The sequence below is a fragment of the Manis pentadactyla genome, chromosome 4 (genome assembly GCF_030020395.1).
Source record: "Manis pentadactyla isolate mManPen7 chromosome 4, mManPen7.hap1, whole genome shotgun sequence".
Lineage (NCBI taxonomy): Eukaryota > Metazoa > Chordata > Mammalia > Pholidota > Manidae > Manis > Manis pentadactyla.
This window is the reverse complement of record NC_080022.1, coordinates 144,736,408-144,752,703: the sequence shown is the minus strand read 5'-3', so window position 1 is coordinate 144,752,703 and position 16,296 is coordinate 144,736,408. Positions and strand designations below refer to the sequence as shown.

General features: G+C 41.5%; 2 protein-coding genes across 2 annotated transcripts in view; both read left to right on the top strand.

Moving 5' to 3' along the window:
• The window catches only part of LOC130683478 (serine/threonine-protein kinase TAO1-like), a 35,955-nt gene extending 32,439 nt beyond the window's left edge, over positions 1-3,516 (top strand). Inside the window, 1 exon segment of the mRNA XM_057501124.1 lies at positions 2,768-3,516. Coding sequence (XP_057357107.1) covers positions 2,768-3,022 — 255 coding nt within the window. The 3' untranslated portion in view covers positions 3,023-3,516.
• An 11,635-nt stretch (positions 3,517-15,151) lies between these two features.
• The window catches only part of ATAD5 (ATPase family AAA domain containing 5), a 53,250-nt gene continuing 52,105 nt past the window's right edge, over positions 15,152-16,296 (top strand). Inside the window, exon 1 of the mRNA XM_036914229.2 lies at positions 15,152-15,721. Coding sequence (XP_036770124.2) covers positions 15,656-15,721 — 66 coding nt within the window. The 5' untranslated portion in view covers positions 15,152-15,655. The remainder of the gene's footprint in view (positions 15,722-16,296) is intronic.

The following is a 16,296-nucleotide window of genomic DNA, read 5'->3' as shown; positions in this document are numbered from 1 at the left end:
ATGCTCCCTTTCTTTTCCCCTCCCTTTATCCTTCCCTTCCCATCCATCCTCCCCAGTTCCTTTCCCTTTGGTAACTGTTAGTCCATTCCTGGGTTCTGTGATTCTGCTGCTGTCTAGTTCCTTCAGTTTTTCTTTGTTCTTATACTCCACATATGAGTGAAATCATTTGGTACTTGTATTTCTCTGCCTGGCTTATTTCACTGAGCATAATACCCTCTAGCTCCACCCATGTTGTTGCAAATGGTAGGATTTGTTTTCTTCTTATGGCTGAATAATATTCCATTTTGTATATGTACCACATCTTCTTTATCCATTCATCTACTGATGGACATTTAGGTTGCTTCCATTTCTTGGCTATTGTAAATAGTGCTGCAATAAACATAGGGGTGCATCTGTCTTTTTCAAACGGGGCTGCTGCATTCTTAGGGTAAATTCCTAGAAGTGGAATTCCTGGGTCAAATGGTATTTCTATTTTAAGCATTTTGAGGAACCTCCATACTGCTTTCCACAATGGTTGAACTAATTTACATTCCCACCAGCAGCGTAGGAGGGTTCCTCTTTCTCCACAACCTCGCCAACATTTGTTGTTGTTTGTCTTTTGGATGGTGGCCATCCTTACTGGTGTGAGGTGATATCTCATTGTGGTTTTAATTTGCATTTCTCTGATGACTAGCGATACAGAGCATCTATTGATGTGCCTGTTGGCCATCTGAATTTCTTTGGAGAAGTGTCTGCTCAGATCCTGTGCCCATTTTCTAATTGGATTATTTGCCTTTTGTTTGTTGAGGTGTGTGAACTCTTTATATATTTTGGATGTCTATCCTTCACTCTTCTTCCCCTATAGAGTGAATTACTCCATCCCTTTGTATTTCTGCTTCACCTTATAAATCTGTTATTACATCTGATCATATTATGTGGTAGTTTTTTATTTGCATGTGTTTCCATGCTAAATTGTGTTTTTTTTAAAGGGCACTTTAAAAAATGACATATAAGAGGGGACTTGATAATATGGGTGAATATTGTAACCACAATGTTGCTCATGTGGAACCTTTATAAGATTGTATATCAATGATAACTTAGTAAAAAAAATACATAAAAATTAAACATATCTGTTGAGTTAGATTTCTGTAGAGAACAATGACTATTGGTTTAAGTCCTGAAATATCTTGAAACCTAATTGAATATTTATTTACAAATACTCTTTAATTACTATTTTTAAAAAACTTTGTATAATGGAAATTTTCAAACATACACAAAAATATTAGTGAAATTATTAAGAATTAGTACAATGAAGTCCCCAAATACTCATTACCCAACTTCAGCAGTTACCAGTATCTTGCTAATATTTCATCTGTTTCCCCACTCCACATGCAGCTTTTTAGGGGAGCAGAATATGGGGCAGAGTATCTGGAATATTCTAAAGCAAATCCCAGCATAGAATCATTTCACTCCAAACACAGATAAGGAAATAAGGACTCTTTTACTTTAACATAGTCATAATTCCATTGTGTTAACTAACAAAAGTATAATAAATGTTTAAGATTACCTAATACTCAGTCCATACTTAAATTTCCCTTTGTATCTAAAAAATGTCTTCTTGGTTTATTTAGACTGGGACCCAAACACGGTCTAGACATTGCATTTGATTGTCTTTTAAGCCTTTTGGTCTCCCCTGCCCTTTCTTGTATTATTGTGGACTGGGTCATTTGCTTTGTAGGAATTCTCACCTTTGGATTTGGCTGATTCCAACCTCATGGTGTCATTCAATGCATTCCTCTTTACTTTATATTTCCTGTAAACTGGTAATTAGATCGAGGGGCATGATTATATTTAAAATTTTTTTTCCTTTTAAAAATTTTATGAGGAATTTTCGTAACAGTTACTGTGTTACATTTCCTTTTGCATCACATCAAAAGATATATAATGTCTAGTTGTCCCACTTTGAAGTGATATTTGATGAGTGGGTTCAGGAATTCTCATTCATTAACAAGTTCTCCATCAACTTCTTCCCATTGTCATTGACTTTATTATGTATTTTTTCACATTAAAAAAAATTTATAGTCAGCTATATGTATTTGTAAGCCTGTGAGTTGTCCAGAACTAATTGTGATGGCTACCCAACCACTAATTTCTAAGTACATAGAGTGTCCTAACTTTCTAATGGAAACTTTATAGTTTTTGTTTGTTCAGTGCATTCACTTACACTCTTAATCACTTAATGCTCTGATCTGTGTGAAATATGGTATCAGATGAGGTTCCATTTTTATTTTCTTCCAGGTGGTTGGCCACTTGTGCCTGTGTTGTTTTTCCCATTAAATTAATTAGTGCTTTTGCCCTGCATTAAAAACTTACAAACTTCCTTCTGTTTCTGTTTTACTAATTGCTGGTTCCTACATCAATACCATATTTATTTTATTAGAGTGACATTATGGTATGTCTAATAAGGCTAGATTCTCCTTACACATTTTCTTTTTCATTATTTTTACCTAATGGATTTAGTAGCCATTGATGATAATTGCCTTGATTTATTATTTTAATAGAGGTTATTACCTTTGCTTTTAAGAACTTGATTTTATACATTTTAGCAATATAAGTTATATATGATTCCTACAGTACATCTCTTCAATTTTTAAATGTACATCCTTTAAAATAACCTGAGTGGACATTTTATGATTCACTTTAAACTACAATAATTAATCCTTGTGTAGTTTATAGATTTTTTTAAGTAAATGAGCTTTCTTTTTGCACCCCTCCCAAACCACAACAGATAGAAGAAGAGGTACTGACATTTCAGAATGAATCTACGGAACGAATACAAAGCCTGCTGGAGCGTCGAGCAACACAAATGAAAGCTTTCCAGTCCGAAAGCGAGAGACTAGGTTTTAGTAACCTTGCCCCTGACGCATTCAGCCACAGATCCTCCAGAGCTTCTGATTTGCCTCACAATCCAACTGGGGGTCCAGGACCTCACTCGGGGCATCCCATAGGTGGCCCACCACAAGCCTGCGGCCATCCAATGTAAGGTGGGCCCCCAGTCATGGAGGTCACCATTCCACGCCAATGCATTGGGTACCCCGAGGTAGCAGTATGGGAGTTGGCAATAGCCCTCAGGCTCTGAGGCGGACAGCTGCCGGGGGACGGACCGAACAGGGCATGAGCAGAAGCACGAGCGTCACTTCACAAACATCCAGTGGGTCACACATGTCTTACACGTAACTTAATAACTGAGAATGGCAATTCCGCTGAGCTGGCCGCCACTACAGACATCACCCCAGCAGCCTCCTCACTTGGCTAATACCGTGTGGAAGCTGAGTGCATGTGGTATATTTTACTCATTTTTGTAAAGCGTTTTGTTTTGTGTTTACTAATTGGGATGTCATAGTATTTAGCTGTTGGGTTTTGTGTTTGTTGTTTTTAACTTTTGGGGAAATTTTATGAAAAGGGGAATTGATGTGTATGTGTATTTATCAAATATGCAGACACACACACACACACACACACACACACACACACACACACATACACATATAATACACGTAGTAAAAAAGAAACTGGTTAGATAGGGTATTTTCTGAAAACTCCAAAAACAGAATTCAGCAGTGGCCTGAGTCATCATCACCTTTGGGCAACTCTATCCTAAGAAATTTGTGAAAAGATCTAAAGCCTTTCTCCGTATACCCCACCCAGGTTCTTATGAGCCACTCACAGCAGGCAGCATGTGCCAGAACAAGTTATTATGTAAACACACCTGTAGCCCCTCACCAACATATTTTATTTATTAAATAAATGTATTTTGTCTGAATTTTGTTTATTAAATTGGCCTCATTTGAAGTAGGAAAAAAAGTGGAAATCCATGAACATTAAAGGGTTGCATTGACTTTTTCAGAGAGCAGACAACCTAATTCTTTTTCTCAATGCTGCAAGTTTGTCACTGATTTTTTTTTTTTTTTTGTCCATTCAATTGTGCCTTCTTTGAGGCATGGTGAGATGGAGGTGCTTTTGGGGGTCACACGTTTTGTGGGAATTGCTTCACAGCACTGATTTGGGTCATCTTCAGTCCCATCAATACTAGTTGTGAGACCTTAACCACAGTTTCTCTGACCATGATTCAAAAGAAATAGGAATACAGGTGGTTTCTGACTGGAACAAATGAACCAGTGTGAGACTCTTCAGCCATATTATGGCTCTCAGAGTGTGTGTGTCTGTGTGTGGGGAGTATACAGTGGGCAGCCCAGGGCCCAGCCTGAGAGCCTCAGAGATGCCCATCTTGCAGGCCCTTCCCAACTTTGCAATGGAATTAATAACTGGGACGTCTGGCTTTGTAAGAAGTGAATAGATTCGGATCAGAAAGTAGATGCCATTTCATCATAGAGAGCTTCAGAGGACAGACAGAACATTTCTTTCTGGACATTCAAAAAATAATGACATGCCATCATTGCAGGGAAACTGTAATTTATGTATTATTCAGAGGCAAATGAGTTGGAGAGAGATTTTTGTTCAGTCACACTAGTGATAAACACTAGGGCAAGGTATTCTCTGATTACACAGGATGGCTGAAAGGCTAGAGATGTTTATTTTTTGATGCATTGGTGTCTTCTATTGTTTGTTTTCATGAAATTCCACTTTTTAAACTTTTAGCTCTTCCTGGACACTTTAGTGCATGATTACTGGCTATTTTAAAACATCCTCTGGTCACTTTAGCAGAGTTATTTTAATTAAAATCTTTATGTCATCTCCCAACTCTCAGGATCTGGATCAGGTCTGTGATCTAATCTTCAAGTGCATAAACCAACCAGACAATTTTATAACACATTGAGCTCAATAGCATTATTTCAGTTCACTGGCTCTCAGCTGAGAAGAGACCTTACATCTAATCTAGGCCACCTTATTTCCCCACACATGTCCTTCCATGATGTGTGTAAAGTGGCAGTCCAGGTTGCACATCCCACCAATGATGTGGCACTTAAACTGCCTCCTGAGGCATTCATTCCATCTCCGGGCACCCAAATAGGTGCAACTTCTCAATCTTATCTCTGCAAACTAGTGAAGGCAATTTCTGATGCTGTCCTTTGTGGCTTGGCTGTAGAATCACTGATACTCGTTGGCATTGTTACCAATTTCTACCAAAGTGACCAAGTATATCTGCTTCTTTAAGCAGGGAGAGGATTCATGCTGAAGTTCATTTCTAAAGAGAGAGAGATCTTGGCATATTACTGAGTGATTGACAAAGGATCTTGTGGTCTGGGTGGAAGATGAGTACAGAGGAGCTTCTGACTTGGGTGGTTTTGAGGTTATACATATATAATCCAAGATGACACTTCCTGTGTCAGTCCCTCTTTTCTAACATTACTCAAGTCTCAGAAAGGATATCCACTCAAAAGAGAGATGACAAATCTCAAAGCAAGGATCTGGTGATATGTTTTTCATACTTCAGCCAAGCCACCCTGGAAACCTATGTATAAGTACATAAAATACTAAATTTTTGAGAGAGTTAGTTATCACTTAGCAGCCTTAGTGTGAATAAAATGAGAGTTCTTGGGGCCAGGATTCTCACCTGGCCCTGGTTGACTAGCTCACTGCACACCTGTGGGCAAAGATGACTGTTGACTCTATATGAAGAGCTCTTCCCAGTGTTCTGGGTGCAACACGGTGGCACAGCTGCAAGGCTGCAGAAGAGCAGAGGCTGAGTGGTGGCAGCGCTGAGGACAGAGGCCCGGAGGACAGCTGTGTGGGACGAGTGTGCAGGGAGGCCCAGGGGACCACTGTGTGGGATGAGTGTGCAGGCAGAGAAGCCCAGAGGCAGAGACCGACTTGCTGCATGCAGACTCACTCTGAGTGAACAGGACTTTAGTGACTGACCTGCCACCTGGGAATAAAGTTGGGAATAACCCTTTCACCCCAAGAACGTTTTGCTGTCAATTTCTTTGGTCACATTGAATCTATAGTGAACTTGCCAGGGACTGAAACCCATTGGCAAGACACTTAGGTATCAGAAATCAGAACTTAGCAGAACTCAAAGAAGCCTGCAGAGGCAGCTGTCTGCTTCCTGCATTCTGATTCATTGGTGTAGACAGAGGACTCAGTCTCTACTTCAGAAATAATGCCTCCTTTAATTACGTCACTGGAGTGTTCCCCCTCACCGCCTGGAGGTGTTTATGAGTAATGAGGAGACCAAGAGGTGGCAAATGGGGCCTGAGAGGATCGCTAAAGACTCACTACCTGGAAAACTCCAAGTCAGTGGTACTTTGGGTTTGTCTGTTCCTTGCTTCCTCAAACATGTAGCTTACTCTGGTCAAGAAGGGACTCACATTCTCTCAGAAAAGTGTAGCTGGGGTTTCTCTAACTGGTGTCATGTGATTTGCTATTAACCAAAGCACAGCCAATTCAGGTGATTCCTTCACTGCTAGACTAAAGGACATGGTTACCCAAACCTGCTTGAATAGGAACTGTACTTTCTTGGCCAAAGGGGACTGAAAAAGTAGTGATGCTGTCAAGTAGCGATGAGGAGATGAGAAAGAAGCAGCTTCCTGAGATAGCCTGTGAGCCCAAAGGCCACGGAGAAATAGTTGAGGGCTTAGGTGTTAGTGCTATGGGTCTAAGGGAATTAGTGGAACCTGGACGAGGGCTGTTCTGCTGTTCTGAGAGCTTCAAGACTATACCCGAAAAGGTATATGTCTGTGTACCCACCCCCTGCAAGCTTGCTTTTCTATGAAAAAGGAAAGGAAAGCAACCATAATTTCTCCAAAAGCTATTATCTTAAAGAATCACAGTTCCATGGTATCTGGCCTAGAGGCATGATCCAGATTTAGTCCTTAGGGGCTCTTTCAGCAGGGTTGGGAGGGGAGAGGTGACGGGTGTTAAAACACCACGGGGATGCTTCCACTTTGCTGTCAGTTCTGCATAATCCTGTGGTCCTGCATATGGGACAGGAGACCCTAATTAATGAAATCCCCACTGCACCAGGTGCTGGGGGAGGGGGGCCGGGTGTCAGACATTCTTCCTCATCAAGAATAATGCAGAGGCTGTTACCCAGCAGTAGAATGGCTTCTTTGGATTTCATTTTTTTGTTATTTGTCCTGATCAGAAATGGTGAAAAAACGTTAGGTGAGGAATGTGGGGGAGGAGGAGCTAGGTAGCTTTTCCAGGATAGAGTAACATGTTACTCAGAGTAACAACTGAGTGTTATTTACATTTCAATTTAGATTCTTGGATAGTTCATTTTCTTTTCATTTGCTCTATAAGAACAAGGCTAGGCTAAGATTATCCAACCCTAAAATTGTAACCCCAAGAATTCCCCATACCAAGCCTTAGGATATGGCTTTTGGTAAACATCTCACCTCTTTAAACTGCGTTGTTGTTTGCGAGGCCAGGATGGAGCTTCCTGTCGAAGCAGGTGCTCTCTTTCTCAATGACAAATTTAAACTTCATGGCAAGCTCTTAGCTACACATGGCTCCAGATGTCCTATTGTACTGTTTAATGGCCTGACCCAAACCAGGGATATTGGTCTGTAATTTTCTTTTAATTGTGATGCTTTACCTGGTTTTGGTATTAGAGTGATGCTGGCCTCACAGAATGAGTTTGGGAGTATTCCCTCCTCTTCTACTTTTTGTAAAACTTTAAGGAGGTTGGGTATTAGGTATTCACTAAATGTTTGATAAAATTCAGCAGTGAAGAGATTCTCAAGATGGCAGTGTGAGTAGGGTGGTGGAAATCTCCTCCCCAAACCATATATATTTTGAAACTACAGCAAATACAGCTATTCCTAAGAGAGAGCCCAGAAGATACAGTACAACAGCCAGGCTACATCTACATCTGCGAGAACTCAGCATCTAGTTAAAAGGGTAAGATACAGGGATCATGGGAAGATGGCGGCGTGAGTAGTTCAGAGGAAATCTCCTCCCCAAAACATATATATTTATGAAAATACAATAAATACAACTATTCCTAAAAGAGACACCAGTGGATGAAGTACAACAGCCAGGATACATCTACATCTGTGAGAACTCAGCATCACATGAAGAGGGTAAGATACAAGCCACAGCCTGGTGGGACCCAAATCCTCCCCCACCCAAAAACCCAGCCAGAAGAAAGGAGTTAGAACTGGGAGGGAGTGAAAGCCCAGGACTGCTAAACAACCAGCTGTAGAAATCCACATCCGGAATGCAGACACAAGGTGCACGGGGTGCTGGATATTAGAGAAATGGAATAGCAAAAACTGTGAGTAGGTCCCTGCAACCGGCAACCCTGAGACAAAAGAAAAGTGAGTGCTTTCTGCAAGTCTTAAAGAGACAGGGACCCCATTGCTGGATGAAGTCGTCCTGGCACACTTAGCCAGCAGCTGGGAATCCCAGGGAACCGTAGGCACCCTAAAACCTGGGGAGGCAGTGCAGTTCTGAAGCCCCTCGTGGCACTAAGCAGCCTGCCAGTCATTCCTCCAACTGGCGCGGACCCTGACACACAGGCCCAGTAGCGGGAGAGTGGCAGCACGTTCCAGGGATGGCGGCACCGAAAGGGACCCAGAGCAGATCGCAACCAAACAGCCCGGGTGAGGCTCACACACACCTGTGGTAGTGGAGCCAGAGGAGCCCGGTAGAGGCCCACACGGGAGAGCCCCGTGAGCACCTGCAGCAGAGCCAGAGGGAGCAGGCACACTCCCAGCAGCCGACCGGAATCCAAGCTCAATGCACAGCCGCCTGGGCCAGATCCAAAGGCTGCTGCTGGTACACAGCTGCCCGGCAGGGGCGCCGCTATCATGGAGGAGTGCACTTGGCGTGCCTGCCACTCCCCACAGGGCCCCTCTGTGCTCTGATGGAGAACCCGCCCACAGCAGCTTAGGGGACTATCCCCATGGCTGCTCCAGGAGTGTGGGTAACCAACAGAGGCAGTGGCGAAGGGCAAGGCATCCAGCAAGCAGGAAAGGACTTTGTTCTACCTGCCTACAGCCACCGCTATCAGTATGAAAGGCAAAAAAATTTAGTCCAGTCCAAGATAGTTCAGACAACACCTGAGAGAGGATCTGCAAAAGCAGACCTAACCAGTCTCCCTGAAAAAGAATTCAAAATAAAAATCATAAACATGCTCACAGAGCTGCAGAAAAATATGCAAGAGCTAAGGGATGAAGTCTGGAGGGAGATAACAAATGTCTGGAGGGAGATTATGGAAGTGAAACAAACTCTGGAAGGATTTACAAGCAGAATGGATAAGATGCAAGAGGCCATTGATGGAATAGAAACCAGAGAACAGGAACGCATAGAAGCTGACACAGAGAGAGATAAAAGGATCTCCAGGAACGAAACAATATTAAGAGAACTGTGTGACCAATCCAAAAGGAACAATATCCTCATTATAGGGGTACCAGAGGAAGAAGAGAGAGAAAAAGGGATAGAAAGTGTCTTTGAAGAAATGATTGCTGAGAACTTCCCCAAACTGGGGGAGGAAATAGTTACTCAGACTACGGAGGCACACAGAACTCCCGAGAGACGGGACCCAAAGAGGACAACACCAAGACACATAGTAATTAAAATGGCAAAGATCAAGGACAAGGACAGAGTATTAAAGGCAGCCAGAGAGAGAAAAAAGGTCACCTACAAAGGAAAACCCATCAGGCTATCATCAGACTTCTCAAGAGAAACCTTACAGGCCAGAAGAGAATGGCATGATATATTTAATGCAATGAAACAGAAGGGCCTGAACCAAGGATACTGTATCCAGCACGATTATCATTTAAATATGAAGGAGGGATTAAACAACTCCCAGACAAGCAGAAGTTGAGGGAATTTGCCTCCTACAAACCACCTCTACAGGGTATCTTAGAGGAACTGCTCTAGATGGGAGCACTCCTAAAAAGAGCACAGAACAAAACACCCAACATATGAAGAATGGAGGAGGAGGAATAAGAAGGGAGAGAGATAATCATCAGACTGTGTTTATAATTGCTCAATAAGCGAGTTAAGGTAGACAGTAAAGTAGTAAACAAGCTAACCTTGAACCTTTGGTAACAACGAATCTAAAGCCTGCAATGGCAATAAGCACATATCTTTCAAAAATCACCCTAAATGTAAATGGACTGAATGCACCAATCAAAAGACACAGAGTAATAGAATGGATATAAAAGCAAGACCCATCTATATGCTGCTTACAGGAGACTCACCTCAAACCCAAAGACATGCACAGATTCAAAGGCAAGGGATGGAGAAAGATATTTCATGCAAACAACAGAGAGAAAAAAGCAGGTGTTGCAATACTAGTATCAGACAAAATAGACTTCAAAATAAAGAAAGTAACAAGAGATAAAGAAGGCCATTACATAATGATAAAGGGCTCAGTCAAACAAGAGGATATAACCATTATAAACATTATATGCACCCAGTACAGGAGCAGCAGCATATGGGAAACAAATATTAACAGAATTAAAGGAGGAAATAGAATGCAGTGCATTCATTTTGGAAAACTTTAACCCACCACTCACTCCAAAGGACAGATCCACCAGACAGAAAATAAGTAAGGACACAGAGGCACTGAATAACACACTAGAACAGATGGACCTAAAAGACATCTATAGAACTCTACATCCAAAAGCAAGAGGATACACATTCTTCCCAAGTGCACATGGAACATTCTCCAGAATAGACCACATACCAGGCCACAAAAAGAGCCTCAGTAAATTCCAAAAGATTGAAATCCTACCAACCAACTTTTCAGACCACAAAGGCATAAAACTAGAAATAAATCGTACAAAGAAAGCAAAAAGGCTCACAAATACATGGAGGCTTAACAACATGCTCCTAAATAATCAATGGATCAATGACCAAATTAAAATGGAGATCCAGCAATATATGGAAACAAATGACAACAACAACACAAAGCCCCAACTTCTGTGGGACGCAGCAAAAGCAGCCTTAAGAGGAAAGTATATAGCAATCCAGACGTATTTAAAGAAGGAAGAACAATCTCAAATGAATAGTCTAACGTCACATTAATCGAAATTGGAAAAAGAAGAACAAATGAGGCCTAAGGTCAGCAGACGGAGGGACATAATACAGATCAGAGAAGAAATAAATAAAATTGAGAACAATCAAACAATAAAAAAAATCAATGAAACCAAGAGCTGGTTCTTCAAGAAAATAAACAAAATAGATAAGCCTCTAGCCAGACTTATTAAGAGAAAAAGAGAGTCAACACACATCAACAGAATCAGAAATGGGAAAGGAAATATCACTACGGACCCAACAGAAATACAAAGAATTATTAGAGAATACTATGAAAACCTATATGCTAACAAGCTGGAAAACCTAGAAGAAATGGACAACTTCCTAGAAAAATACAACCTTCCAAGACTGGCCCAGAAAGAAACAGAAAATCTAAACAGACCAATTACAAGCAACGAAATTGAATCGGCAATCAAAAAACTACCCAAGAACAAAACCCCTGGGCCAGATGGATTTACCTCGGAATTTTATCAGACATACAGAGAAGACATAACACCCATTCTCCTTAAATTTTTCCAAAAAATAGAAGAGGAGGGAATACTCCCAAACTCATTCTATGAAGCCAACATCACCCTAATACCAAAACCAGGCAAAGACCCCACCAAAAAAGAAAACTACAGACCAATATCCCTGATGAACGTAGATGCAGAAATACTCAACAAAATATTAGCAAACCGAATTCAAAAATACATCAAGAGGATCATACACCATGACCAAGTGGAATTCATCCCAGGGATGCTAGGATGGTACAACATTCGAAAATCCATCAACATCATCTACCACATCAACAAAAAGAAGGACAAAAACCACATGATCATCTCCATAGATGCTGAAAAAGCGTTCAACAAAATTCAACATCCATTCATGATAAAAACTCTCAACAAAATGGGCATAGAGGGCAAGTACCTCAACATAATAAAGGCCATGTATGATAAACCCACAGCCATCATCATACTGAACAGCAAGAGGCAGAAAGTTTTTCCTCTGAGATCGGGAACAAGAACAAGACAGGGATGCCCACGCTCCCCACTGTTATTCAACATAGTACTGGAGGTCCTAGCCACGGCCATCGTACAAAACAAAGAAATGCAAGGAATCCAGATTGGTAAAGAAGAAGTCAAACTGTCACTATTGGCAGATGACATGATATTGTACATAAAAAACCCTAAAGACTCCACTGCAAAACTACTAGAACTAATATTGGAATTCAGCAAAGTTGCAGGATACAAAAAACACACAGAAATCTGTAGCTTTCCTATACACTAACAATCAACTAATAGGAAGAGAAATCAGGAAAACAATTCTATTCATAATAGCATCAAGAAGAATAAAATACCTAGGGATAAACCTAACCAAGGAAGTGAAAGACCTATACCCTGAAAACTACAAGACACTCTTAAGAGAAATTAAAGAGGTCACTAACAAATGGGAACTCATCCCATGCTCCTGGCTAGGAAGACTTAATATCGTCAAAATGGCCATCCTGCCCAAAGCAATATACAGATTCGATGCAATCCCTATCAAGTTACCAACAGCTTTCTTCAACGAACTGGAACAAATAGTTCAAAAATTCATATGGAACCGCCAAAGACCCCGAATAGCCAAAGCAATTCTGAGAAAGAAGAATAAAGTGGGGGGATCCACTTCCCAACTTCAAGGTCTACTACAAAGCCACAGTAATCAAGACAATTTGGTACTGGCACAAGAACAGAGCCACAGACCAGTGGAACAAAATAGAGACTCCAGACATTAACCCAAACGTATATGGCCAATTAATATATGATAAAGGAGCCATGGACATACAATGGGGAAATGACAGTCTCTTCAACAGATGGTGCTGGCTAAACTGGACAGCTACATGTAAGAGAATGAAACTGGATCACTGTCTAACCCCATACACAAAAGTAAATTCGAAATGGATCAAAGACCTGAATGTAAGTCATGAAACCATAAAACTCTTAGAAAAAAACATAGGCAAAAATCTCTTGGACATAAACATGAGTGACTTCTTCATGAACGTATCTCCCCGAGCAAGGGAAACAAAGGCAAAAATGAACAAGTGGGACTATATCAAACTAAAAAGCTTCTGTACAGCAAAGGACACCATCAATAGAACAAAAAGGTATCCTACAGTATGGGGGAATATATTCATAAATGACAGATCCGATAAAGGATTGACATCCAAAATATATAAAGAGCCCACACACCTCAACAAACAAAAAGCAAATAATCCAATTAAAAAATGGGCAGAGGAGCTGAATAGACAGTTCTCTAAAGAAGAAATCCAGATGGCCAACAGGCACATGAAAAGATGCTCCACATCACTAATCATCAGAGAAATGCAAATTAAAACCACAATGAGATATCACCTCACACCAGTAAGGATAGCCATTATCGAAAAGACAAACAACAACAAATATTGGGGAGATTGTGGAGAAAGGGGAACCCTCCTACACTGCTGGTGGGAATGTAAATTAGTTCAACCATTGTGGAAAGCTGTATGGAGGTTCCTCAGAATGCTCAAAATAGAAATACCATTTGACCCAGGAATTCCACTTGTAGGAATTTACCCTAAGAATGCAGCACTCCAGTTTGAAAAAGACAGATGCACCCCTATGTTTATCGCAGCACTATTTACAATAGCCAAGAAATGGAAGCAACCTAAATGTCCATCAGTAGATGAATGGATAAAGAAGAGGTGGTACATATACACAATGGAATATTACTCAGCCATAAGAAAAAAACAGATCCTACTATTTGCAACAACATGGATGGAGCTAAAGGGTATCATGCTCAGTGAAATAAGCCAGGCGGAGAAAGACAAGTACCAAATGATTTCACTCATATGTGGAGTATAAAAACAAAGGAAAACTGAAGGAACAAAAGAGCAGCAGAATCACAGAACCCAAGAATGGAATGGGAATGAATCAGATACAGACATTTATCATGGATAGCTCTAAAACAATGATGAATGAAAAAAGCAAATTGCTGAGTTATATTTACAGTGTTACCTTTTATGTAAATAAATAGAAAACTAAATATTTTTCTGTAGGTACATAAATGTTTGTAAAAATACAGAAAAGGCTACAATGCCATCCACCAAAAAAGTTAATATTGTCTACCGCTGAGGCAAAGAGGAAGGGGCTGAATTTGCTGGTGGAGGTCAAGGAGACTTTCACTTTTATCTGTAATTTTCTCATTTATTTCTCCTCCTTTTCCTCCTCTTCTGCCTCCCCTCCTCCTCCTCTAGCTCTGCAAGCCCTCCTCTTCCCACCCCTCCTCCTCTAATCCTCCCCCGCCTCTTGTCCTCTCTGGCAGTGTTCTTACACCACCTGAGTTACTAAAAAATAAACTCAAACAACAAAACAGTACATACTTAGAAGACTAAAGGTAGTACAGTCTCCTTGCGTGAAAAACCTTTTCCAGGACTAATAATTTTCAAAGAAAAAGTAATTCCCGCTAATTTTACTGGAGAAATTTATACCCTTTAAGTTGTCAAGACAATAGCAGATATTATAAAGATGGACGCAATTACGTCAATAGTTAAAATTATTTTGCATAACCCCACCTAACAAGGTGGCTTCCCGTTATTTGATATCCTTTTTTCTGCTGTTTAAGCTTTTACGTACCGTGCAGCTAAAACTAGGTACTCATATTAAAAAATAAACATACTTGATATTTATGAATTCCAACTTTAATGTGAAAAAAGAAAAAGATAAAAGCAGAATCAATCCACGAAAACAATGCAAATGATGTATGAGATTATCATCACTACAAACCAGCAAACTACCGGTATACCCTGGTACTGTTGACAACACACGCCAAGCAGCTGAGGCGATGGCCTTGGGTTCCTAGCTGCTCGCGAGGACTAAATCGGAGAAAAAAATGCCTTCTTAGCGCCATTAAGGGTAAAAAATCTAAATCTTGGACCCCGAATGGGCATATCTCGAAGTAGGACGCTTGACAAAATAACATTTATTCCGTATGGGAGGAATATAATAATTAATTTCCTTTTCTGTATTTTTCAAATTTCCTATTTTAAATAGGGGCTTGCCTGCGGTGTCAAAAGACTAGGATTTTGATTAAGTTTGACTTTGGTAAAGTCACAACTTCATTCGTGAAACTGGGAGTGTGAAGTTAGAATCTCCAAAAGCCCGGCCAATTTAAAATTCCACGGTAGAACAAATCAACCTTGCAATTTCGCTAAAGAAGTATTTTGTCCATCTCTGCTCACCGTCCGCGCGGCGTCCGGAAGCAACCCTAAGCTCCACCCCCTGCGCTCCTGTCGGCGCGAAAACCCAACTGACAAGAACTCCTTGCAAAGCCCGCGGATCTGGTCTACGTTCGGCCTGGTTTCCCGGCCTGGACCCTGGCTGGTCCGGAGCCCTCAGTCTAGAGCCCCCGCTTCAGGGGCAACTCGCACTCAGGGTTCGCGCCCCAGGGTCCTCGCTGCCCGCACTTTCTTACCGCCTGTTCTCGCTTTCGACTGGGTTGAGCCGGGCCCAGGCTCCGCCACTTCCCCGGGCAGGTGGACGCGGGGGAGTCCGAGACTGACCCGCGGCCCAGCTCCTCGCTGCAGTAGGAGCCGGCCGCCTTCATGGCTTCCAGGCAGGCCTGGTCGGGCCACGCAAGGTCCTAGGAGACGGGATTCAGGGAAGCAAAGAGCATGGTGGGGGTACTGGCCATGGCGGCGGCAGCTGCAGCCCCTGTGGTGAAGGACTACGAGATTGAGGTGAGCTTGAGGAAGTCCGTCTGTTGGTAGTAGGGAAAAGGTGATCCCTATTTAGGATCTATGATGGGAAAGGAGGGACGTGATGTGGCCTTACAGTTGTGACATGGTGTGGAACAACTGCTGGAGTGTGTTGTTTCTTAAAAGTCATGATAGGGATTATGAGATGTTTGCGATGCCAGGAAAGTCAGGATTTAAGATACCTCGACCAGTTACCAGATCCTGAAATGTTGGTGGAACTTGATGTTTTAGACTGGTGAAATGTCATGGGGGATCCCAGGATCAAGCCTTGGTTTATGAGAAGCGATCATGGAACTTTATCGTTGAAAAGAATCTTTAAGTTCAACTAGTCTGTCCATCTTCTTGTTCTAGGATACCAATTAAGATTGTCAGTACAGGAATCAAAAAGGTACTTAATTAAAAAGTCAGTTTCTCGGGGCTCCAAAGCTTAAGATACTGCAGTTAGGAGTTCAAGCATGGCAGTGCTATTGTTATGTGTTCATCGAGTTTCAGTGAAATGCACTAAGCAGTCGTTAATAAAGAGATTCTAATTCCGTAAAATAGTGGAGTAGCATCTT